The 26,571-nt window shown below is 42.2% G+C and overlaps 2 protein-coding genes and 1 long non-coding RNA gene across 4 annotated transcripts in view; 1 reads left to right on the top strand and 2 right to left on the bottom strand.

Annotated features, from left to right (window-relative positions):
• The window catches only part of VAPB (VAMP associated protein B and C), a 76,587-nt gene extending 59,392 nt beyond the window's left edge, over nt 1–17,195 (top strand). For both annotated transcript variants that reach the window (XM_072996812.2, XM_078392150.1), the window contains exons 3-6: nt 5,758–5,861; nt 11,473–11,553; nt 13,297–13,473; nt 14,647–17,195. In XM_072996812.2, the coding sequence (XP_072852913.2) occupies nt 5,758–5,861; nt 11,473–11,553; nt 13,297–13,473; nt 14,647–14,805 (521 nt within the window). In that variant the 3' untranslated portion in view covers nt 14,806–17,195. The remainder of the gene's footprint in view (nt 1–5,757; nt 5,862–11,472; nt 11,554–13,296; nt 13,474–14,646) is intronic.
• On the bottom strand, nt 7,394–10,289 carry LOC144588763 (uncharacterized). Its single transcript, XR_013544452.1, has 2 exons — nt 10,160–10,289; nt 7,394–7,571 (listed from the first exon to the last, which is right to left on the bottom strand). It is a non-coding gene; the product is annotated as an uncharacterized LOC144588763 (long non-coding RNA).
• Nucleotides 17,196–21,551: 4,356 nt separating the features above from the next.
• APCDD1L (APC down-regulated 1 like) overlaps nt 21,552–26,571 on the bottom strand; it is a 40,937-nt gene continuing 35,917 nt past the window's right edge. The window contains exon 4 of the mRNA XM_020815117.3: nt 21,552–24,540. Within this exon, the coding sequence (XP_020670776.3) occupies nt 23,758–24,540 (783 nt within the window). The 3' untranslated portion in view covers nt 21,552–23,757. The remainder of the gene's footprint in view (nt 24,541–26,571) is intronic.

Raw genomic sequence — 26,571 nt, 5'->3', positions numbered from 1 at the left:
AATGGACATCACCAGATGGGCAATACTGAAATCAGATTGATTATGTTCTCTGCAGCCAAAGATGGGGAAGCTCTATACAGTCAGCAAAACAAGACCTGGAGCTAATTATGGTTCTGATCATCAGATTCTTATAGCAAACCTCAAGCTTAAAATGAAGAAAGTAGGAAAAACCACTGGGCTAGTCAGGTATAATCTAAACCAAATCCCTTATGAATACACAGTGGAAGTGAAGGAACAAGATTTAAGGAACTAGATTTGGTGGACAGAGTGCCTGGAACTATGGATGGAGGCTTGTAACATTGTACAGGAGGCAGCAACAAAAACCTTCCCAAAGAAAAAGAAATGCAAGAAAGCAAAGTGGCTGTCCAACGAGGCTTACAAATAGCAGAGAAGAGAAGGGAAACAAAATGCAAGGGAGATAGGGAAAGTTACAGAAAATTGAATGCTGACTTCCAAAGAATAGCAAGGAGAGACAAGAGGGCCTTCTTAAATGAACAGTGCAAAGATATAGAGGAAAATAATAGAAAGGGAAAAAACAGAGACTTGTTCAAGAAAAACTGAGATATTAAAAGAACATTTTGTGCAAAGATGGACATGATAAAGGACAAAAATGGTAGGGACTCAACAGAAGCAGAATACATTAAGAAGGTGGCAAGAATACACAGAGGAATTCTACCAGAAAGATCTGGATATCTCGGACAACCCACATAGTGTGGTTGCTGACCTTGAGCCAGAAAAGTTTTCTAAAATTTCTTGAGAACAAAGTCAAGTGAGCCTTAGAAAGCCTGGCTAACAACAAGGCCAGTGAAGGTGATGGCATTCCAATTGAACTATTTAAAATCTTAAAAGATGATGCTGTTAAGGTGCTACATTCAATATGCCAGCAAGTTTGGAAAACTCAGCAGTGCCCAGAGGATTGGAAAAGATCAGTCTATATCCCAATCCCAAAGAAAGGCAGTGCCAAAGAATGCTCCAACTACCATACAATTGCACTCATTTCACACACTAGCAAGGCTATGCTCAAAATCCTACAAGGCAGACTTCAGCAGTATGTGGACCAAGAACTCCCAGAAGCTCAAGCTGGATTTCGAAGGGGCAAAGGAACTAGAGACCAAATTGCTAACATGCACTGGATTATGGAGAAAGCCAAAGAGTTTCAGAAAAATATATACGTCTGCTTCATTGACTACGCAACAGCCTTTGACTGTGTGGACCACAACAAACTATGGCAAGTTCTTAAAGAAATGGGAGTGCCTGACCACCTTATCTATCTCCTGAGAAATCTATTTGTGGGACAGGAAGCAACAGTTAGAACTGGATATGGAACAACTGATTGGTTCAAAATTGGGAAAGGAGTACGAGAAGGCTGTATATTGTCTCTCTGCTTATTTAACTGATATGCAGAATACATCATGCGAAAGGCAAGACTAGATGAATCCCAAACCGGAATTAGGATTGCCAGAAGAAATATCAGCAACCTCCGATATGCAGAGGATATCACTCTGATGGCAGAAAGTGAGGAGGACTTAAAGAACCTCTTAATGAGGGTGAAAGAGGAGAGCGCAAAAAATAGTCTGAACCTCAGCATCAGAAAAGCTAAGATCATGGCCACTGATCCCATCACCTGGCAAATAGAAGGGGAAGATATGGAGGCAGTGACAGATTTTACTTTTTTGGGCTCCATGATCACTGCAGATGGTGACAGCAGCCGCAAAATCAAAAGACACCTGTTTCTTGGGAGGAAAGCAATGACAAAACTAGACAGCATCTTGAAAAGCAGAGACATCACCTTGCCAACAAAGGTCCGCATAGTCAAAGCTATGGTTTTTCCAGTAGTGATTTATGGAAGTGAGAGCTGGACCATAAAGAAGGCTGATCACCGAAGAATTGATGCTTTTGAATTGTGGTGCTGGAGGAGGCTCTTGAGAGTCCCCTGGACTGCAAAGAGAACAAACCTGTCCATTTTGAAGGAAATCTACCCTGAGTGCTCACTGGGAGGACAGATCCTGAATTTGAGTCTCCAATACTTTGACCATCCCATGAGAAGACTCCCTGGAAAAGACCCTGATGTCGGGAAAATGTGAAGGCAAGAGGAGAAGGGGATGACAGAGGGCGAGATGGTTGGACAGTGTCACCGAAGCTACCAACGTGAATTTGACCCAAGTCCGGGAGACAGTGGAAGACAGGAGAGCCTGGCGTGCTCTGGTCCATGGGGTCATGAAGCGTCGGACACGACTTAATGACTAAACAACAACAGAATTGATTTACCAAGAGATGCACTTACAGTTTGAGATTCCTATTTAATGCAGCTCTTTTGCAACTGGTAGTTTAGTGGTGGCTAACACTGGGTGTGTACGTGTGTTTGTGGTGGTGGTGGCCATTGCCATCTTGGCTCTGCCTCCATTCCTAAGAGTTCTTCCCAAAATCTGGATCAGAGGACAGGTAAGCATTTTTCGATGGCAATTTATGGCTCGTGTGCCCACAGAGAGGTTTCTACATGCCAGCTGTGATACGTATGCCATAGGTTCGCCATCACTGTCCTAGGATTTGTTTCCGTTTTTAAAGTGTTTTAATACGTTGGGAAATACAAATGTGTTTACTTATTGAAACAGGAATTTGTCTTGGTGCAAAGGTGACAGGATGTGCATCTCTTACGCAGCTAGCAAACCTAATGCCATACCCGATGACTCCAGCATTATGTCAAAGACTTTCCTTTTCTTTACATGTGTCTCAGTGACGTCTCAATCCACTGCACTTGCTTCATAGTTTGTCTCCTGTGAGATCTAGTTTACATGGTCTGTGTAGTTCCTCCCCATCTTGGTACCTTCCAACTGTTTTGGAAGTGCAGCCATTCCAGAACTTTGGTCATTCTAGCTGTGGCAAATTAGACTTGTAATTCACTTTATTTGAAGCGCAGTTGGAGGAAGCTGATCTTTTGAGTTCAAGTCAAGCTGTTGCATACTTGTGTTCCCTAGTATGCTGCCATAATTAACAACAACAGAATGATGCAATAAATTTGGATGATAGGCTAAAATGCATTTTGCTCATAGCTTTCTTTTATCACCTCTGCTGAAGCTGTTATTAATTCACGCACAAATCGTTGGACGTTGGAGCTGCTAGAGTTTATCACCAGCCTGCACATTAGGTTCTTAAGAAATAGTGGGTGTATGTGTTACAGCACTCTCAGCACATCCCTGCTGGTTCTTGTGATTTGTCACAGATTTGCTTGACTCAGCCCTTTTCAATGTTTCATGGTGCTGTTCTTGCTATAATTATCTCCTTGCATGTTCCTCTAATGCAGTGGTGGGGAAGAATGAGGTCTTTAAACAACTTAGACGTATCGGGCAAAACTGTCATGTTGGAAGAATAGTGTTTTATCAGGCACAAGGTGGCAATAAGGGAAGGGGGCAGGTGGGATCGTCTGCCTCCTGCAACGGAAAGTAGAAAAAGATGAATGCACTTGAGGACCAACAGGAAAATGCTATAGTGTGGAGTACGCCTCTCCCGGGTATCAGCCAGCCACGCCATTTCCTGGATATTCCATTGCATCACTACCCAATAACCCCAGTTTTCTTCGTTTATGAAGACCTTGGGGTTTCTCAAGCCTCTAGTAGATGAATGAATGCTGTTTCAGATACTGTACATAAATATGTACAGTGGTGGCTTTTTAAAATGACTTTACTATTAAACTATAGGAAAGGAAGGCAGTGGTGGTCCTCTTTAGACTTTGTTTCCCATCAGCTCTGGTAAGGAATTGGGGAGATTGTAGTCCAGTAACAACTAAAAGGCTATATAATATCCCACCCTTTGTCTATAGCAGTGGCTCCCAACCTTGGGTTTCCCTCCAGATGGGACTGCAACTCCCAGAAATCCTGGCCAGCAGAACTAGTGGTGAAGGCTTCTGAGAGTTTTAGTTCAAGAACATCTGGCAACCCAAGTTTGGGAATAAATGTAGAATAAATCTGAGGTCAGCATCCTTGCTGTAAAAGCAGTTCATCCACATAGCGAGCTATCTAAAGAGGGTTTCGGTAGGGGATAATTCAGCTATTGCTATTGGAAGTTAGAGTTTGGTTTTGGTTACTGTTCTAACCATTTAAATTCAAGTGTAAACAGGATTGTTTTTTGTAGAACATGTCAACTGATGAAATCAGGATGCATGTCTGTGCCATTCCCTCGTCAGAGTTTGCACATGCATTGAACGTGTCAGTTTTGTTTGTATCTCACTGTAACAAACTGATGAGCTAGCATTGCAGCAACAACCCTCAGGGTTCCACACTTCCTGTTCACAAGGGTGTGGGGGGATCTGAAACTTTCGTTAGCAGTTTGCATAACTCTTCGTCCAGCCCTCGCTAGTTTTCCATTTTGTCCTAGTTTGGAAAACAGGTTGAACAGTATTTTAATTAACGAGCCAGAAGACAATTCACTGTGAAACCCCTGCATGGCTTCCTCTACAAATTGCAAAGTGTTTGGGGCATGTTCTAGGATGTGTGTATATTTTGTACAGTCATCTTGCCCTGCTAGAACTGAGAATACATTGTTGATCTCACCCAAGTGCATTGCAAGTTGAGACGGACAGCAGTATGATTCAGGAAAGCACTCCCAACTCATTGATTATCTTTTTAAAAAGCTGCGGATAGACCTCTGCACTCCAGGGTTACTTGTCCAGGGGAATGATTTGGCTTCAATAATCTGTGCTTTTTACAAGCTTCTCAGAACAGTCTTCGACAAAACTGGAAAATATTCTAGAAAAATGCACAGTAGACACTCCTGAAATCATCTGGTTCCCCCAAAAATGGGTTCTCATTTGTTTGGATATTGTGGCTACAGTAGTATCTTGTACAAAATGTTTGGAATGAGTCCATCATACTTTGCTTGTATGTTAATAGCAGTTTCCTTATATCAGTTTAAACTAATTATCATATATGTAGGGAGATTTTTTCCCCTACACAGATGATTGTCCTAATAGGCAGAATCTGTTTAGGTTGTGAGATCAATCTGCCATGCCTAAATCCAGCACCATTAGATCCACTGTTTTTTTCTGTGAAGTATTTATTGTTCACATGATCTAGCTATGCCATATACACATTTGATATAGTATATTCAGCTTCTCCTGACATTGGCCCAGTTACCAATTTTGGAATGGTTCCAGAGCATTATCATCAGGATCTGTAGAGGATTTCTTTAGCACAGAATCCCACAGGTTAGAGAATGTGTATTTTTGATTTCAGTAAATATCAAGTGTTGGAACATACTTGTGTTACATTTGGTGCTGTTTGCTCAGAATACCCATGAAATTCATTCATATATAAATCATTGTATTTTGAAATACATTTTCTTATCACAGTTGGTCATCATATCAAAACTCCTCCTGTGTTGCAGAAGTCTTCTTAGCTGTTTACTTTTGTGGATGTAGGAAGTTCAAGCACATTTTCAGTTTGCCAAGTTCAGATCATGCTGCACAAAGAACTTGCCGTGGTGTTTCCAGCTTCTTTTATAGCTGTTAGTGCTTTGGGGAGTTACAATGGGGCAAGCAGACTGAAGAGCCAGCGGACTGGAACAGTTTGCCTCCCAATGTTGTGGGAGGTTTTCAAGAAAAGATTGGACAGCCACCTGTCCGGGATGATATGAGGTCTCCTGTCTTAGGCAGGGGGTTGGACTAGAAGACCTCTAAGGTCCCTTCCAACCCTACAACGACTCTATGAGCCTATATGCCGTCAAATGCTAGTGTTCTAATAGAGCAATAATTTCTCTTTTCAGTGATGCTACAGCCTTTTGATTATGACCCTAATGAGAAAAGTAAACACAAGTTCATGGTTCAGTCGATGTTCGCACCCCCTGATACTTCAGATATGGAAGCAGTAGTGAGTATTGAAAATGGCTTACCATGTTAATGTGCTTTTCTTCTGTATGAACAGTCCTCTTTTTAAAAAGAGCAGCAAATTGTTTGAATGTACAGTGGTGCCTCGCAAGACAATGTTAATTCATTCCGTTGAAATCACTGTCTTACGAAAACATCGTATTGTGAAACGAAAAAGCCAATTGAAATGCATTGAAACCGGTTCAGTGCGTTCCAGTGGGCTGGAAACTCGCCGTCCAGCGAAGGTCCTCCATAGGGGCAGCCATTTTCGCTGCCTATAAAGTGGGGACTCCGTCCTGAAAACATACGGGGAGCCATTTTGCACAGCAGGTGGCCATTTTAGAACCGCTAATCAGCTGTTTCTGAATCATTGTTTAGCGAAAAATCGGTTCCCGAAGCAGGGAACCGATTGTTAAGCGAATTTTCCCCATAGGAACATTGTTTTGCGATTGCAAAAGCAGTCGCAAAAACTTCATTGTAAAGCGGTTTCGTCGTTTAATGAGGCAATCGTTAAGCGAGGCACCACTGTATGTGTTCTGTCAGTATGGTGAAATGGGGAACACGTTATTATGAAAGGTCAGGCATTAGAATAGAAGTGACACATAATTCCCAGAAACCTGAGCATTGAGACAAACACCCCCAGTGTCTCTGGACTAGCACCCCTGATGAGAGTGCAGACTTTACAGGAGCTGTAGCCATCTGTTCTCTAAAAAGATGGGAGTTTGCTTTACTCCCTTATGAAAAGTGTTAGGCAAATGAGATGTTTTGATCATATTGTCATTTATTGTGTCATGCTTATAGTGACTCTGGTGGGGTTTTAGAGGTGTGTGAGATGTCCAAAAAGTGGTTTATTTTTTCCTTCCCCCAGTGAAATTCCAGGGCTGAACAAAGGTTTGAAATCAATCTCTTGGGTCCAGGACTAACATTATATCACATTGGTTTACTGTTTCGCTTTTCCTGCTTAGTTTGAGGTGGGATACATTTGCCCACCTCCATAAATATTAAACATTGTCCCACCCTAGAATACTCTTGCACCATAATTTTGCAATGATGTGGCTACATATCCTCCCCAGCCGAGGAAGGCAAATGTTCGCTGTGCCACTTTGGAAATACAAGGGTGTGCTTGTCTTATATTTGCACATAAACAACATCTGTGAATTTTGCACCGGATGACTGGAGTTTCATTCCTTTTCTGGAGCATGAGAAGTTACAACAATGTCAGGTGTTCCTGCTGGGGAAGCTCAAATTTAAAGTCATCTAGCAATAAAGTCCAAAGTGTGAAAGCTACCAAAATCATAATTGTATAATAACATTCCTGTTTGGCCTGATTGTGTAGGAGTGAAAAATGCTGTACTCTTAAAGATGTAAGAAGTTGATGATGATGATGATGATGATGATGATGATGATGATGATGATGATGATGATGATGATGATGATGATAATAATAATAATAATAATAATAATAATAATAATAATAATAATAATAATAATAATAATAATAATAATAATATACAGTTGCTTTCATAATGCCCTAATCTGCAGAGTGATTGGATATTTTTTATAATTAAGTGGAATTTTCTATAAATTTGCTGTCAGTCTGTGAGACTCTTGCTTCTGCTTGTTAATACTCCACACTCATTTTTAAGAGCCAAAAATGTCATTGATACTTGTTCCTAAGAGCACACTTGTCATCTAGGGGAGGTACATACGCTGCCTTTTGTTTCTGATCATGGGGCGTTCTTGGCAAAGATACTGGAGTGGCTTGCCATTTCCTACTCCAGGTGGATTGCGTTTAGTCGGAACTCTCCACTATGTCCTGTCCGTCTTGGGTGTCCCTGCACGGCATAGCCCATAGTTTCTCTGAGTTACTCAAGCCCCTTCGCCACGACAAGGCAGCCAAGAGATAAAAGGAACAACAAGGAAGTTTGGCCTTGGAGTTCAGAACGAAGCAGGACAAAGGCTAATAGAGTTTTGTCAAGAGAATAAGCTGGTCATCACAAACACTCTTTTCCAACAACACAAGAGGCGACTCTATACATGGAAATCACCAGATGGGCAATATCGAAATCAGATTGATTATATTCTCTGCAGCCAAAGATGGAGAAGCTCTATACAGTCAGCAAAAACAAGACCTGGAGCTGACTGCGGTTCTGATCATCAGCTTCTCATAGCAAAATTCAAGCTTAGACTGAAGAGATTAGGAAAAACCACTGGGCCACTCAGGTATAATCTAAACCAAATCCCTTATGAATACACAGTGGAAGTAAAGAACAGATTTAAGGAACTAGATTTGGTGGACAGAGTGCCTGAAGAACTTTGGATAGAGGCTCGTAACATTGTCCAGGAGGCAGCAACGAAAACCATCCCAAAGAAAAGGAAATGCAAGAAAGCAAAGTGGCTGTCCAACGAGGCCTTAGAAATAGCAGAGAGGAGAAGGGAAGCAAAATGCAAGGGAGATAGGGAAAGTTACAGAAAATTGAATTCAGACTTCCAAAGAATAGCAAGGAGAGACAAGAGGGCCTTCTTAAATGAACAATGCAAAGAAATAGAGGAAGATAACAGAAAAGGAAAGACCAGAGATCTGTTCAGGAAAATTGGACATATTAGAGGAACATTTTGCGCAAAGATGAACATGATAAAAGACAAAAATGGGAGGGACCTAACAGAAGCAGAAGACGTCAAGAAGAGGTGGCAAGAATACACAGAGGAATTATATCAGAAAGATGTGGATATCCCGGACAACCCAGACAATGTAGTTGCTGACCTTGAGCCAGACATCCTGGAGAGCGAAGTCAAGTGGGCCTTAGAAAGCCTGGCTAACAACAAGGCCAGTGGAGGTGATGGCATTCCAGTTGAACTATTTAAAATCTTGAAAGATGATGCTGTTAAGGTGCTACATTCAATATGCCAGCAAGTTTGGAAAACTCAACAGTGGCCAGAGGATTGGAAAAGATCAGTCTACATCCCAATCCCAAAGAAAGGCAGTGCCAAAGAATGCTCCAACTACCGTACAATTGCACTCATTTCACACGCTAGCAAGGTTATGCTCAAAATCCTACAAGGTAGGCTTCAGCAGTATGTGGACCGAGAACTCCCAGAAGTACAAGCTGGATTCCGAAGAGGCAGAGGAACTCGAGACCAAATTGCTAACTTGCGCTGGATTATGGAGAAAGCCAGAGAGTTCCAGAAAAATATCTACTTCTGCTTCATTGACTATGCGAAAGCCTTTGACTGTGTGGACCACAGCAAACTATGGCAAGTTCTTAAAGAAATGGGAGTGCCTGACCACTTTATCTGTCTCCTGAGAAACCTATATGTGGGACAGGAAGCAACAGTTAGAACTGGTCATGGAACAACTGAGTGGTTCAAAATTGGGAAAGGAGTACGGCAAGGCTGTATATTGTCCCCCAGCTTATTTAACTTATATGCAGAATACATCATGCGGAAGGCTGGACTGGAAGAAACCCAAGCCGGAATTAAGATTGCCGGAAGAAATATCAACAACCTCCGATATGCAGATGATACCACTCTGATGGCAGAAAGTGAGGAGGAATTAAAGAACCTTGTAATGAGAGTGAAAGAGGAGAGTGCAAAAAACGCTCTGAAACTCAACATCAAAAAAACTAAGATCATGGCCACTGGTCCCATCACCTCCTGGGAAATAGAAGGGGAAGATATGGAGGCAGTGTCAAATTTTATCTTCCTGGGCTCCATGATCACTGCAGATGGAGACAGCAGCCCTGAAATTAAAAGGCGCCTTCTTCTTGGGAGGAAAGCGATGACAAATCTTGACAGCATCTTGAAAAGCAGAGACATCACCTTGCCAACAAAAGTCCGAATAGTCAAAGCTATGGTTTTTCCTGTTGTGATGTATGGAAGTGAGAGCTGGACCATAAAGAAAGCAGACCGCTGAAGAATTGATGCCTTTGAATTGTGGTGCTGGAGGAGGCTCTTGAGAATCCCCTGGACTGCAAGGAGAACAAACCTATCAGTTCTAAAGGAAATCAACCCTGAGTGCTCACTGGAAGGACAGATCCTGAAGCTGAGGCTCCAATACTTTGGCCATCTCATGAGAAGAGAAGACTCCTTGGAAAAGACCTTGATGTTAGGAAAGTGTGACGGCAAGAGAAGGGGACGACCGAGGATGAGATGGCTGGACAGTGTCTGCGAAGCAACCAACATGAACCTGACACAACTCCGGGAGGCAGTAGAAGACAGGAGGGCCTGGCGTGCTCTGGTCCATGGGGTCACGAAGAGTCGGACACGACTAAACGACTAAACACACACACACACATACGCTGCTCCTGTGGAATACTGTTGATGCCACTAGCTTGCATGTGTGAAATGTTTCAGTCTTTGCTGGCTCAACCAGCTCTACTGTTTATAGTGTCTAAACTGCTGCTGGGGCGCATTGCACACAACCCACGACTGAGCATGATTGGCAGAACAAGCTGGTTTGTCTAAGAGCAGTCCCACTGCATTTTTGCTATATGGCACACAAAAATATTGTGTAACCAGAGCAACTTGTCCTACATGGCGTGCAGCTGTGTAAATGTGCCACTGGAATCTTAACTGCTTCCAAATAGGTACCATTTGGGGATCACATACCTGTGATATTTTAGTGTCCATGCCAAAAATAGTTGTTGCAAGTCCACCATTTTTTCCTCTCCATGCAGCGCCAAACCCAAGCCAGTCTCCTCTGCTGGCATTTCCAAATGGAAGAATCAGCAGAGAGTATGCATTAGTGAGCGCTACTGCTTGAAGGTGTTCTGAGCAGTTTCAGGTAGTAGTTTCAGGTAGCAACTTACCCACTCACTTTCCTGTTTTGGAACAGTTTCTGTTGAGACATTAGGAATTAGCTATTTAGTGATTGTACAGCTAAGGCACAGTGCCCAAATAGTCCCCAGCCTTTCATCCCAACTTTGGAGCTGGAGAGATATGTACAGACTGCAGAGGTTGCTGGGCAACTGCTCATATGACAACTTCCCACATCTACAGCTTCAACACTGGGAAAAAACCTGGAAATTCAGTGAGTAGCATCACACCAGACTCACCAGGGTGATCAAGATTTTCAGAATTCTCTTCTTGGCTTCTCCTTAAACATCAAAAGTGTTTTCAGAATGCTAGGAAACATGTAAAGGTAAACGTTCCCCTTGACAATTTGTCCAGTCGTGTCTGACTCTAGGTGGTGGTGCTTATCTCTGTTTCCAACCCATAGAGCTAGTGTTTTGTCCAAAGACAATCTTCTGTGGTCACATGGCCAGCGTGACTAGACACGGAACGCCGTTACCTTCCCACCAAAGTGGTACCTATTTATCTACTCACATTTTGCATTTTGAATGCTTTCAAACCGCTAGTTTGTCAGGAGGTGGGACAAGCAATGGGAGCTCACTCCTTTGCCTTTTCAGACAAACAAAGCAAGTAAACAACAGATGAAGTATTCCAAGACTGAGATGCAGTATGTCAATTTGAGAGGTTTTTACATTGTCTCCTGAAGATACTTAGGATGTTGGTGACAACTTCATTTTTAAATGGGGAAGCAAATTTTGTAGTTCATAAGAAGAGAGACCTGTGCTTCAGCTTTACAGTTGCTTATCCTACATTTCTGTTTTTAGTGGAAAGAAGCAAAACCAGAAGAACTCATGGATTCAAAACTAAGATGTGTGTTCGAGCTTCCAGCAGAAAATGATAAACCTGTGAGTGCAGTTTTCTTTATTGCCTTGTTGGGATGAAGGGAGAGTCTGTACCTGAAATCTCAGGTCCCTTTAAATTCACTGGATATTCCATAGCCAAGGTATAAGTCTGTAGTTTAGATCAACACAATATCAATGAAAGATGGAGAGTTTTTCTTTCTTTCTTTCTTTCTTTCTTTCTTTCTTTCTGTCTGTCTGTCTGTCTGTCTGTCTGTCTGTCTGTCTGTCTGTTATGCGCATCAAGTTGAAACTGATTTATAGCAACCCTGATAGAGCTTTCAGGGCAAGTGAGATATTTTTAAAATGGGTTTTTCCAGCCCAGTGAGTTTTCATGACTGAGCAGGAATTTGAACCAATTTTTTTTTTAAAAAAAAGAGAGAGTAAGTGTTCCACACTAGTCAATTGATATGTTTTAACTGATCTAATTGGTTAAACTTGGTTCCCTTACCTAGAAAATAAGGGTAGACAAACAGATATCCTCCAGAGGTCATGGACTACAGTTACCATTACCTCAAGACACCTTGGCCAGTAGTAAGAGATTATGGGTTTTGCAGTCCAGAACATCAGGAGGCACAGGATTGCTGATTATTATGAATCTCTGAGGCACTCCTAGTACAACTTTGCTCGGTGTTTTTTCTTTTTTCTTTTTGGTATTACGTTTTGTTTGGAAGTCACACTGCTTCATGTTGTAAGCCCACATCCGAAACTATAGTTAAGATTATGCAGGACACAATTCTGCAATTGTGTGTGTAAATAGCAAAAGGGTGTTAGAACATCTCCAGAAATTTAACGGAGGTGGAATTATTGCAATTAGAGAGGACTAGCTGGATGTACTTAAATTGATGTGGAGCACATGTCCCTTGTTCTTTGCTGCGCTCTTGAGACTCGGAAGTGGTAATTACAGTTGGCTTGTGCCAATATTACAGTCGAAAGGCAGCAGTATTCTTTTGTCCATCTTTCCTTAACCCGGTGCTCTCCACATGAATAGGACATCAGCTCCCATCATCCCCAGCCATCTTAGAGCTCTGGTAGCATTCACATTTTATTTTAGATCTTGTCTAGTTGCTGAAAAAGTAGGAATTTATATTTTAAACCTTCAGAGTTCCCCTGAGAGTTCCAGTACGAAGATAACCTTTTGTTAATTGGTTTAGATTAACAAAGTGGTACCTGACTAAATAGTGTATTCTTTTTTGCAACAACAGCATGTCTTCTAGTATGTTGCTGGGTACAATTAAAAGCATTGGTAATCACTTCCCAAACTTCTAACTAGATCGGCTCAAGAATATATATAAGGAACCTTTTTCCCATAAAAGCATTCCCCATCTTTATTGTCTTTTAGGGCATCACATTTCATTGTCCCCCTGGGGCCAAGGTACAACTAACACCTGTTTTCTTGGGTCCCAGAATTGCACAAGCTGTAGAATCCCCAAAAGTTAACTTTTCTAAGCTGTGGGTACGAGTCCCTGGGATGCAAAAAAATATTTCTTATTAGTTCTGTCTAAATTAAGGAATTCTCTTCCTTGGGAGGTGCTTTCTGCCCTCTCGTCTCCCTTTTTGTTGCTTAGAAAAGTCTCTTCCTTAATGTGTTTACTTGCTATATGTGTATCCTTTTTGCTTTTCTCTATGTGGGATTAAATTTTTATGACTTCAAATTGTTGTAGACTACTCCACGTGCTGTAAAGATGCTGAAAGAGCAGGTTTTAAACATCCATAAATAAACATTTTCTTTCTCTTCTTTCCCCACAGCATGATGTAGAAATAAATAAAATTATATCGACAGCTGCAACAAAGACAGAATCTTCTGTAATGTCAAAATCGTTAAGTTCTTCTTTGGATGACAGTGAAGTTAAGAAAGTAATGGAGGAATGTAAGAGGCTTCAGTTAGAAGTTCAGAGGTTACGAGAGGAGAATAAACAATTTAAGGTAACATTTGGGGAGGGGGAAAGATGGGTCTTAATTTTTTAAATGATAAATAGTTATATTTCAGGTTTTTATTATGTATGCATTTTACCTGCTTAACACATGTTATTACATCAAGCATAAATACATAAATACAGTTGTGTTTTAGTTCAGCACTTAATTAGAGGCAGATTATTTTTAACATTAGCATGATATAGAAACAATTGTTCAGAGGCCTTTTTAAGTGAAGAGATTGTTGGCTTCAGAAGGTTCACCTCATCAAGAGACTCATCTGGTCATTCATTCCCTGTTTTTGAGACAGGGGCTATCTGAAAATCTTTTTAATTCCCTGATCTGTTTAGATCTTGCTGTTGTTGTGATGTGTTTTTCATAGAATCATGATGTTGAAGAACACTGGACCCAGGGCTGAGCCCTGGGGTACCCCACTTGTTACTTCCACCCAATTTGAAATGGAGCCATTAATCATCACCCTCTGAATACGATTCTGTAGCTAACTGTGTATCCACCTGACAGCTGTTCTATCCAGCCTGCACCTACTTAGCTTGCTAATCAGTATATCATGGGGCACTGTGTCAAAAGTTTTGCTGAAATCAAGATATACAATGTCTGCAGCATTCCCACTGTCTATCAGGGAGGTTACCCGATCAAATTCTGGCCTGCCCAACCAGTTGATTTTGGCTATTCCACAATATTCTTCTCCGGTTCACATTTACATCATTGTTAGTCTTTCCAAGAGCCTTTTGGCTAAAAAACAGGATAAAATTGTTGAAGAATACAGGAGTCACCGTCTTAGCATCCAGTCTGTAAAACAGGCAGCCCACTGGTTGCTTGTGCTTGTGCTCCCCCATGTAATGACAGTGGTCCATGGATCCTCTAAAAACCTCACCACCATCACAATTTGCTTTTCTGAAAAAAGAGAATGAGCCCCCCCCCCCCCCCGTGGAATAACCAGCATCCTGCTTAATCCGGGCATCTGAAACCAACCTCGTTTTGGACCTAAGGGTTAGCAGGGAGCCTGGTTGCATCCAAGTACTGTGTAGTGGAGTCTTCTGTGATGAAAAAGAACTCTTGAAGTCACTAATAAGTCCCTGCACCAGCTCAGACCAGGCTAAGACTCTAACAAATGCCTTGACTCTCTGCACTTGACTTTAAAACTTCCAATAATCCTTCCTGCAGGAAGAAGATGGGCTGCGGATGAGGAAGGCACCCCAGACAAACCACCCAACCTTTGCTTCAGCAGCTGCTGTGAAGGAGGAGGGGCTCAGCACTAGACTACTTGCGCTGGTGGTTTTGCTCTTTATTGTTGGCGTAATTATAGGGAAAATCGCCTTGTAGAGGGCAGCATGCTGAGGATTGTAAATTGGATTGATGGATCTGCCATATCATTGGATTAAATTTATTCATAACAAATGTTAAAAAATGTATGACATCTCACAGGTCTTGCCTTTTAAATTTTTACCCCTGCACAAATATAACATTAACATAACGTAATCTTCTAGGAAGTTTTAAAAACGTACAAGGTACAAGGAGCAAGCAGGAGAGAAGAGGGGAATTATCTTGAATATGAGCAATGAGGGAGGAATCATGTATTTAATACTATAATGGTGCATTGTGGTTTGTTTTGTTTTTTTCTCTTCAAAAAGTAACTTTCAACGTTTTTTGGGCCTTGGTACTCATTATTGGGACTTCTATGGAGGGAAAAAAAGTTGCTTCGCCGAAGAAACAGATCCTTCTGTTCATTTAGAGCTTGGTTTAGGCAGGCGAGTTGAAGGGCTTTCTGTAAAATATACTGACTCATCATTCCTCTTCATAAACCTATAGAGTCTTGTAAAGGGGCTGTGACTCAGAAATCACAATCCCTGTGGTTGAGTTACCCCCCCCCCCCCCCAAGCTGTCGATTTCATTCTTAAGCAAGCGCAGGCCAGCCTCTTTAGGTTCTGCAACAGCCACCGGAGTGGAGAGCCCCTAACTGTGGACCTTTGAAGGTGGAACTTTGGGAGGAAAGTGGAAGGAAAGAAGGAATCCGAGCAGGTTCATGCTCTCAGCATGAGCCAGCAACACCAGGCCTTCTCTGAACACATGGTATTTCCGCAGTTGGTCCCAGCCAGGTTGTTTACAAGACTGGTGTGTAAACAAATGCTTTCAGAACTTGGGAACTGCTTTGTGGCAGGGTAGGAAGCAAGAGAAATAGGAGGAAGGTCAGTTCCATGCTTTATTCCTCTTGTCACAGGTTAGCAGTGAGGGAAACCCTGGCAGCCCATGATGGGTTGGAAACACACAAAGCCAAATTTCCTAGCCTTGGTTAGTCAGCTTGCTGTCCTGTAGTGCTCCCAGGGTGAAGCAGAGGTCCAATCACAATGTAGGCTAGATTTAAGAAGAGCATCCCAGTGGGCCACTGCCCTGAGTACCTTGGTCCTCCCCTGCCACATGTCTGGTCAGATGGCTTGCTTTTGTCCTGTCTTGTGTTCCAGTCAAGCTGCCATTGCGTTAACGGGACCATGTGCTGCCTCTAGCCATGTTATCCTCTTGCAGGTTTTTTTTTTTTTTTGTAGCCCCTACTTGTCATGTCTTCCAGATATCATTTTGCCCCCAACACTTGTATACTTGTATCCACAACAAACTATCACAGGCCTAGTCGCACATGGTCTCTCTCTCTGTGTGTTCCTCTTTTGTGTGTGTGTATTTTACAAAACCTTGTTTTCCCATTTTTAAGTTGTTAATGTCTTGCAGCTTTTGCCGATCCGGGTTCTGTCCTGAACCAGATAAAAGGCAATCAGGGAGTGTGTCTTTTCAGCCTGAGAGGGAACAAGGGCTTGTCTTGTGTGTGTGTGTGTGTGTGTGTGTGTGTCCTCCTTGTAGATGCTTAGTACCGCCTCTGCTTCGTTTCCCATCTCTTCTCACAACAGGCCAGCTCTTCTTTTCATGGAGTGGAGGGGGAGTCTTATGCATCCTCTTTAGCCATCAACGGTTTAGTGCTGACTTTCAGGTGATACCTGTCTTGAGAGACGTTGTTGGAGGGGCGTTTGTAGGAATTTGTGTGGTGACCTCTCTCATTCTAGGCCACCTTGTCCTGTTTTATGGAAGGGTAGGGTTTTCACACACAGCTTCAGGAGGTCTCACCTTGTCTTCAGAGTAAGTGATTCCAGGATGTGCGAAAAATGAAAAAGTTTGAAAGGAATGTAGCCCCTCCATTACAGTACATGAAAGTACCACTACCCAGTGGTCTTTGCGTCAGGTTGTATGGAATGAGAGTCAGTGTCTTGTTCTTCTAAAATGGGACCAAGCTACATTGCTGTCAGTTCATGTTGCTAAGTTAAACTCTTCTGTCCAGGCATTTAAAGCGTATTTAACTTATTTAATGAACTTCATCTCATGTTTTCCTTGTGGTCCTGGAAATCTGACTACTGCTATTAATGGTTAAAAAGAAAAGGGAAAAGGGCACCTGTTAAAAACTGGGGAGGAAAACTACACTTTTTCTTTTTATTGCTGTAGTAATGATGGATTATTCTGCCTCCTAATACTTTGGGCACTACATAATTCTCGGTTTCAGTCATCTAAACATTGGGGGAAACTGTGGTCAGGAAACGGTTTTGTATATAAAATAAGTCTATGTAGGGGAAAAATAGTAGGAATTAGTTCTATGCTGTTTAAAAAAAAAAGACCAATCCTGTTTGACTATGTAGCATCTTTAAAAAAATGAAATAAATCTACCCCCAAATTAACAAGCCTTGTTTTTGTTTAATTTTCTTCTGTGCTGCAGCCTTGCAAAAAATAAATAAATAAAAAATAAAAAAGAGCAAGACATTTAGTTGTATTGCTTTCATAGCAATTTTCTTGAAGTTGTGATGTTTTCCATTCCATAACGTGATGCAGCTGCTTAAATATTCATGTTGTCATAGGTGTGTGCTGTGTACTGAAATTTTCCTTTAAATGACCATTAAGAAATTGTCATTACATGTGTCTGGGTAATGGAATTGTGACTTGGGAGTTTATCCACCTGTGCATGTTTCAGCTTGTTGGTTCATACAGAGTCTGCTGCCGCCTTACCCATTGTCTTTGTGTTTGCATTTAGCCAGGTAATCTGATCTACCTATAATGCCATTTAGACATGGTAGTAACCTTTTTAGGAGGCAGTTTTTCATGAGTTCTTCTCACCAGGCTAGGAACAAGACAGTGGGGGTGTATGAAGCTGGGAGATGAACCTCGAGGAAATCACTATGCACAGAGCACCTCTGATTAATTAATTAATGCACAGAGCACCTCTAATTAATTAATAAGAGCAGCTGTTATCCCATTATTTGGAAGCAGTAAGCAAGACAGGTGGCAGCCACACTGCTTCTGATAACATGGAAAGCAGTTACACCATTTCAGTGCATAAAGCATGGGCCTTCTACAACACTTGCAGAAGTTCTGGGGGGGTCAATCTTGGAAGGATTGCTTAGAAAAAAAAACACAATTAAAACACATGCATACACACTTGAAAAGGCTCCTCACTACATCTGGGATGAGGCAGGTTGGGCACATTTGGGAAGCATTTTGCCCTAACTGGAGATGATCAGAGTAAAAGAATGCAGATCCTGAAGCCTGAAACATCCAGTAAGGAGTATTTTTCAAGTTTTCTGACTCTGCTGTTCTCTCTAACTCTACAACATCTAGCCAGATGAAATGGTTTTGGATGTTTTAATGGCTTAAGACTCTACTGCCTACCCAGCATGGTGTAGTGGATAGAGGATTCTGGAGAACAGGACTCAAAACCCACCTGGCCATGGAAACTAGGAGAATTGAACTGGTAAAACCACTCCTTAGATATCTCAGTTACCTTGAAAGTCCAATTAGGATAGCTATAAGTCAGTTTCGACTTGACAACATGGAACTTATAAAAGGTAGTTACTTTTGCTTCTTGATTTTGCTAATGGAGCAAATATATCCATCATGACTAATGGCCGTTGATACAGGTATTCGTCTATGTGTCATGCATATGTTCAGTCCCTTTTTACAGCCATACAAAATCAACTGTCATTACTACCGGGTAGCCAATTCTAGTCCCACTAGGGTACTGGAAATACAAGAAGGAAATACTTCCATATCTTCTGAATCTTCCATCGTGCAGCATAAGTGGATCTGTTCCAAGTACAGTGACATCAGGATAGGGATAAAACTCAGCGTTGGCAACATACATTTGAAGCTTTAAAGGAAGGCTGGCTAATGTTCGATAAAGCACCAGCCTTGTATGTTTTATTTCTGACATTACAGTGCAATTCCAAACCTGGCGAAGTGGTGGTGCTGGTGAGAAGCATTTCCCCCATCCTGTTGTGACTCCCATGTTGCAAAGTTTAGGGCAGGTACCTGCATTATAGCCACTGAGACCAAAGACGCAATGTAGCAAAACCAATCCGTTCCTCTGTACACGAATGATTCCCTGACCATCCTCATATGGTCTGCAAACCTGACTGCAGAGCCACCTTGGCTAAGTTTCTACTGCTGGTGCAGGCATTTTAAGAGAAAGAGTTTAATTTTGGCTTTAATTCCTACAGAAACATTCTTGGGTTCAAATCCAGGAGTATGATACAGCCATGAACTCGCAAATCCTGACCTCTCTGTTCACAGTAGTTAGGCCTCATGAGGATGTCTGCAAGGGCAAGAAGAATTTGTACACCACAAGAAGAACACCAGTGTGTTGCATCTGTAAACAGACACCAGATGCATGTAATTAGCTCATGCTATTTATTCCGTCTAAAATAAATCTGCACATTCCTTTTAGCTTCTTTCATTTTCCTTTCAGAAATAGTAGTAGGTCATATACGTGTACAGCAGTTTAAAGCATAAAGTTTGAGATTTTTCTTCTTAAAAAACTAGATCTGTAGAATATGTGTTCCAAAGAAAATGCTGTACACGTTTCTTACTTCTTAGTGATGAAACAGAGTAGCTTACCCCAAGAGAAACCTGCTAAAAACCCCAGGCTTGTAAATGATTAAAAACTACAATACAGCTGAAATAGGTGGAGAGAGAAAAGCTAATTTTTGTTTAGGAAGTAATTTTTGTTTAAAACTACATATTCTCTACAAAAAAAGGTAGAAACTAAAATCTAATCAGCATGTTATTTCATGAAACTGCTTTGCCTTATTAAACTTTAATCAAAATGGAAAGGGGGGAAAAAGGACATGCAGTCTGTGGGGATTTTTTCTGCCTCATGATATTTGGCTCCTTGATTTCTATTAATAATTTAAAAATAGGTCTTGTTAAGTCAATTCTGACCTATGGCAACCCTTTCCAGGGCTTTTTGTTTTTAAAGAGACAAGAGTACTCAATAGTGGTTTTCCACTCCCGTCTTCTGGAACTGTGCAGCCTACCCAAGGCCACACGGGCTGGCTTTAGTCTCATGACTCCTGAAGCCTACATGATTTAAGGATGGTTTAGTCAGATCTCTAGATGATTTGTGACAAATCAGCAAACATTTCTAATTCTCACTTTAATAGCAGCAAAACGGTTCCCTGCTTCCCTGCAGTGAGGTTATTACAATGAAAAACGGGCAGGGGAGTTTTGTGTGAGAACTGTGAACCCTCATTTGATAAAGGGCGAGGGGGGAGGGCAGAAATATAAATCCAGTTTTGCCATTCTAAAAACACATTTTGGGTTCCCTCTATTGCGGTGGGTCTTGAGGCTGAAAGGAGAAACTGAGGTAATTTATGCAAGCCTGTTTTCCTACCCCTAATTTAAAATATTAGCGCTTATTGTGCAAAAGGAACTTCCTAATGTAATCTTGATAGTAACATGTACTGGGCCTCTTCCTATATTGACCCAGGGCCCAATCTAGGAAGAGAAGTAAAGGCAAGAGGAAAACTGCAGCATCTTAGATGGTCAGCAAAGCATGTGATAGAAACGGCAAGGCTGCTAATCAGCAAAGCGTACAAATGACTCAACCAGACTAGAGATGCACAAGGGCTTATTATTATTATTCTTTTTGTTAAATCACTTGACCAGACACGCAAGAGAGTTCTTCAAAAGTTCAGCTAGGTAAGCTTTTCTCACTCCTCTCTGATAGGCTGTACCCTGTCATGGAGGAGAATGTGTCATCTTCTGAACAGCTTTTTGAAATACAGGAGCCCAGCACATTAGTCAAGTAAAAGTGGTGTGTGTGACCTGTTACAACCCATAGTTAATGGCTGGGTCTGGGGTCTGAAAACAGCCGGGGGGGGCTGTCCTTGAGATGGTAGCCAGTTAACTCCAACTCAAGAAGAGCTGCTTCTCCTATTCCAATGGTTCCCAACCTTGGGTCCCCAGATGTTCTTGGACTAAAACTCCCAGAAGCCTTCATCACTAGCTGTGCAGGCCAGGATTTCTGGGAGTTATAGTCCCAAGAACACCTGGAGGACCCAAAATTGGGAACCTCTAATGGCACGAGCAACAAGGTGCTGTTGTTTTCTTGTCTTAGAACCACAGAACTGGATGGAACCCTATGGATCATCGAGTCAGGCCCTGTCAACAAGGCACAGTGGGAAATTGAACTCTCCCATCAGCCTTTGGCTCTGCAGCTAGATGCCTAAACCACTGAGCGATCAACCAGTTCTTGCTGGTAGGTTCCTCATAGGCAGCCAGTTGGATCATCTTGTAAACAGAATGCTGGAGTTGACAAGAGTCTTGGTTTAATCCAGGAGAGTTCTTCTTACAGGCTGGGCACCACCACCTTTACTTCCTACATTTCTCCATGCTGTCTCTGCAATCTCTTGGGTTGTGGAGAACCACCACTTACCGAAAAATGTGTGCTATCTAAAACAAGAGAGCATACAGAAAAGTGCTTGCAAAATACAATTCTGACAAGGTAAAAGTTAACATTGCAGTGAATCGCGGCATGGCCCAGATCTGCCTGCTGTACCTTTCCAGCTGTGCTGTTTCACTTCATTTAACAAAAGACAAAAAACTAAACTGTAAACTTCCATACATAATGTACATCCACTCAACCACTGAGCTGAGACTTCTGTTTCCCCCTTATCACACACTTCATTTACTCCAACCATATTTTTCCAAGCTGTGATAAAAATGGGAACCAAGTTCCATGCCAAATAATGAGATGCTGCAGAATATTTTAAAATACCACTCTTTTCATCATCACACAAGTATCTGTAACAGAAGATAGACATTTCCAGAAGATGAACTCCTGTATCATGTATATTATTTTTTCCCAAATAAATCCTGTTTTAAAAAATGTAGCTTGCTGCAATACATTTGCTGCATTTTAGGAACTATACATTAAGCACTGCATCTGAGATCGCCCACCAGAACTACAGAATCCCATCAATACATCCATGTTTTAGCCGCAAAAATACACCATATCATTGTGGCAGTTTGCATAGCCTTTTAAAAAAAATATTAGTCTGAACAGTTTCAAGCAGACACTTTCCGTGGAGACTACTGATGTCAGAATAGAGGAAAGTGTTCCTACACAGTTACAAAGGAAGTTGCGGTACTGTAAATTACCCCAAGATACTGTTGATTATCCGGACCATTCTTTCTCCCTTAACATTTCTGATATGCACTTTATTGCAAAAGGGGGGGGGGCATATTGCAGAGTGCAGTTGCTTCCAGTTGCACTGTAACTCTGCAACCCTAAGAACTAGCTGTCCAATGGAAATTTTGATCAGACAACTGCAGAAGTTTTCTTGGCTCCTGCCAGAAGCTGTGTATCTCAGGTTAATTCAAAGTTGTTTTGTTGACTTGTTAAAAAAAGACAAATGGTGCAAACAAACTAGCAGTGGGTCTTTTTCACAGTGTCTTGGGAGACAGCTGAAAGATGGTGCAATCAAATGCCCCTCTTGAGTATTTTCCCTGTTTAATAATAAGAGCCTCCTTTATAGATCACTGGGGGAGAGGGGAGGTAGCAGCGCCAAACTACTAGTTATTGAGTGCCAGCTGGGCAATTGTGGCCCTCCATAGGTTGCAGTTTTTTGCCTATCACTCTCATCATCTCTAGCCAGCATAACCAATGGTGACAGATTACAAGAGATGTGGTCCAGCAACAAGGTAGGCAACAACTGCATTAAACGAATCATTGCAACAATTAACACTCAGCAAGGCATCTGCAATTTGTATCAGAACTGTTTGGTCCATGATAGAGAGGGTTAAGGACTTCATATCCCAGCAGCAGAACACAAGTTCCTGCTCACGCAAGCAGAAGCTTCGTCTTTTTTTCCACCCTTGTACCACTTGCAGTACTGTTGGGAGTGTGGTGATGAGAAAAGAAAGGAGCAACTCTCCCTTCACCCCAAACGGTGCTTCCTTCTTCCACCATTACCAAAACTCTAGGTGTTTCTGCACATTTACAGGTAGACCTTAGGCTTCATCAAACATGCAACCCCTGCCCACTTTCAAAATGCCATCTGTTTAATGCAGAAATTCAAAAACAAGGCAACCCTCCCCCAGCAAAACACCTAACACCCCCCACAAATAAACCCCAGATGCCTTGAATCTTTGTGGTTGCACAACTAATTAGTTGCACTCCTTGTTAGCCTCCGCTTAATTGGCAACACATTAACCGGTTGTCTTCAGCACTGTTCTCCTATTGCCTTTCAACCTTATCCCTGAGGACTAGAGTCTTACGGCCAAACCTGGGATCCTTAGAATTCTAAAAATAAGCCCCTTGTAGTTGCTATGAACAGAACAAAACTGTTTTCCCCTTAAGTGGAGCAGACCAGTGAGTCCACTGTCACTGCACTGGCCCCACCCCTCCCGCTCTCCAGCTACAGGCACATTTTCCAACAAATGACATATTACATGAAAGCTAGATGCCAGGTTCTCTTAATCCCCAAATTTCCTTTTTTAAGGGATAGCTATATATTGCATAAACAATTAATAAACAATGTGCATCTGTAAGATCAACCCAGAATGACTCTGAGAGAGTAAATTTTATCCTGTGAAAGCAGGTTTTTGCTTCTCTATTATACACCCAAAATTTTTGGCTGGGATGGGGGAGTGGTAGAAGAAAAAGGTTTCAGAAACATCCCAGCCCTCTAGAATTGGGGCAGAGTGCAAGATGAGTGCCACCTAAAGTCACCCCATAAAAAGCTGTCAAGGGCTGTGTCGGCAGTCTCGAATGTCAGATTTGAATGGGCACAAAGCCACTTAGATATGCATGAATGTTCATCCATCAGGTGACAGCCCTTAAGAAAACATAGCGTACTTAAGGTATCAAACAAAACAAAATGTCCAGATGTGCTCATTTGTAGTGTGGATACAGGAACGCATTAACAGTAAGGCTGCTGGGATTCTGCAGAGTCCAAGGAGTCTCAACTTTCAGTTCCACCTGACCAGCTGCATGGCAAGAACTGCCAGCGCTGATACCCAGGGTAACATGTGAAGGACAGTCTGCGAGGCTCCACTCCTACTATCATCAGCTACTCTTCCCAGGGAATTTGACTTTCTGTGTCTTGCCAAGGCTGCTGATGGTCCCCCACACTGGAGGAGAGGGGCCTGGTAGGAGGTTGGCCGTTTGCTTGGGATGCTAGGGCTTGATCCATCGGTCGGTCTCTCGCCTATGAAGAGCAAACTGCGGTCTCTGGCATCCTGTTCAATTCGGAAGAGTTCATACTCTGTGTGGGGGAGCCTAATCCCCAGAGCTGCACACCCATTTGTGTGGGTCACATCTAGTTCCCGCCCTATGCTCCACGAGCTAGCCTCTCCGCAGCTCCCGGAGACAGAAGAGTTCAGCATCATCAAGGTAATCTGGTCCATTGGTGTCACCCGAGCATGGGTCACGGTGAAAACCAGGTCAGTGCCTCCTTTCACAATGAGGGATGGTGCACCCTGTGTGTAGTGGCCAGAGGCGTACACGGTGAACGTAGGCTGCTTACAGAGAGGGTCAGAGTAGTGGTGGTAGTACCCTTCCCAACTGCGACTGGTCTCGTGGAAAATGAAGTACCTTGTGAGGAAAAGCACTGCCGGCCGTACCTCACACCGAGAGCTGGCCCAGCGGCCGTGTAGCACCATTGGGAGTTCAGGTCTGACTGGTAAGATTGGTGGATGATGCTCATCAGCTCTGTAGATAACTCCACAGGCAGGACAAGGATGAATGTAGTGCTGTTGGAAGCAAAAAAAAGGTAAAATCGTTATGAAACTCCCTTCTCCTAGAAATCCAGTTTTCCCCAACACTTCTGTCTTTCGAGCTCCAGTTACAAATCTTATTTATTTGGGGAAGCCTTCCAGGAATATGCAAGCTGGTGCTTCTCGCTTATATTGCTTTCATTGCAATTTTACTATTTCTCATCCGGGGTCTTACATGGAGTGATTCTGAATGTGTACAATTTGTGATTTTAGACATTACGATTTTAACTTTGATGTGAATAGTTAGCCACCCTGGGTGCTCAAGAGGAATGGTGGGATATAAATCAAGTTAATGTAAAGATAATAATAGTTGTTTGGTAACATTTTATGTATTGTCTACACACCGTATTTTTTTGTGAGGAGTAAGTTTCTGTAGTGCAAAGAACTTACCTTGCTAGAGATGAAAAATCTAAAATGCTAAGCTAGAATGATAAAGACTGGAGAGTAGAGACTAAAAGACCTGTAAAGATCAAGACGGGGGTTTCTCCCCCAGTTCTACAAATTTATTTATTTATTTATCTACAAGTTAGCTGCACCATTACCAATGGTCTCTGAGCGGCGTACAACAATATTAAAACTTTAAAAACATTAACACCATTAAAAATATGTAATATTATAATAATACCCTATATTTAAAACAATCATTAAAACATTAATATTAATAAATTCTGCTGCTCATATGGCCAGCTAAAGGATAATATTTAATTAAAATGCTGCCTAAACAGAAAGGTCTTTGCCTGGCACCGAAAAGCCAAAAGTGTCGGAGCCAGGCAGATCTCTATAGGGAACGCATTCCAAAGTGGGGCGGCAACAGCAGAGAAGGCCTTATTTTGGCATGCCACCCCCCTCACCTCTTTCAAGGATGGCACCTTCAGAAGGACCTCCTGGCCTGATCTTAGAGGATGGGCAGGCTCGTATGGAAGAAGGCGGTCCTTTAGGTATTTTTATTTATTCATTCATTCATTCGATTTATACCCTGCCCCCCTAGACAGCGTCTACTCGGCGCGGCTTACAAAATCATAAAATATCATTAAATAACAATAAAAACATCACAATAAAAAATAAACAACATTCATAATCATAAAAACATTTGAACAATAATATAGTGTGATTAAGATGGGGAATAAAAGAACAAAAAGATAGAATTCAAAAACTGACAGGAGGGAAAGCCTGCCTGAAGAGACAAGTTTTTAAATGACTCTTAAAAACCAGGTAACCAGGTCATAAGCAGTTTAGGGCTTTATATGTCAAAGTAAGCACTTTGAATTGGGCCCGAGCAGCAACCGGCAGCCAGTGTAAATTTTTCAGAACCGGTGTGATATGAGTCCACGCGGCGGGACCACTTACCAGCCGCGCAGCCCGTTTCTGTGCCAGCTGCAGTCGCCGGACCGTCTTCAAAGGCTGCCCTACGTATAGTGCATTACAGCAGTCCAGTCTGGTTGTTACCAATGTACCAGGCTCCGCTCATCCAGGTAAGGGTAAAGTTGATATATTCTCCGCAGCTATAAGAAGGCACCCCTGGACACTGAGTCCACCTGGGCTTTCAAGGTCAGACCCAGGTCAAGGAGCAGCCCCAAGCTACGGACTCTGTCCTTTAGGGGGAGTGTAACCCTGTCTAAGGCAGGGAAATGGCCCTTTAACCAATCACGCGGAGCACCTACCAGCAGCACTTCCGACTAGTCTGGATTGATCCTCCGTTTATTGACCTTCATCCAGTCCATTATCGAGTCCAGGCATGAGTTCAGAGTGGCATAAAATCTGCTTTCTACGGTTCTAAGATTGGATTCTCGCCCTTTGCTCCACCCACCCACCCACCTAGCCCTCAAATAATGCATGGGAAACTGAGGACAGGGGAATGAGATACTCAGGATTTCAAAAACCCATGACTGCAGTATATTCTCAGACTGAAAAAACAAAATGGAAATACTGTAGTACAAAAGAAGTATTCAATTCTCTGCCCAAAGATACATTCCAGCTGCTTTTACTGGTATATGTTGAATTTACGAA

The sequence above is a fragment of the Pogona vitticeps genome, chromosome 4 (genome assembly GCF_051106095.1).
Source record: "Pogona vitticeps strain Pit_001003342236 chromosome 4, PviZW2.1, whole genome shotgun sequence".
In the NCBI taxonomy this organism is placed as follows: domain Eukaryota; kingdom Metazoa; phylum Chordata; class Lepidosauria; order Squamata; family Agamidae; genus Pogona; species Pogona vitticeps.
This window is presented reverse-complemented; position numbering and strand designations above follow the sequence as displayed.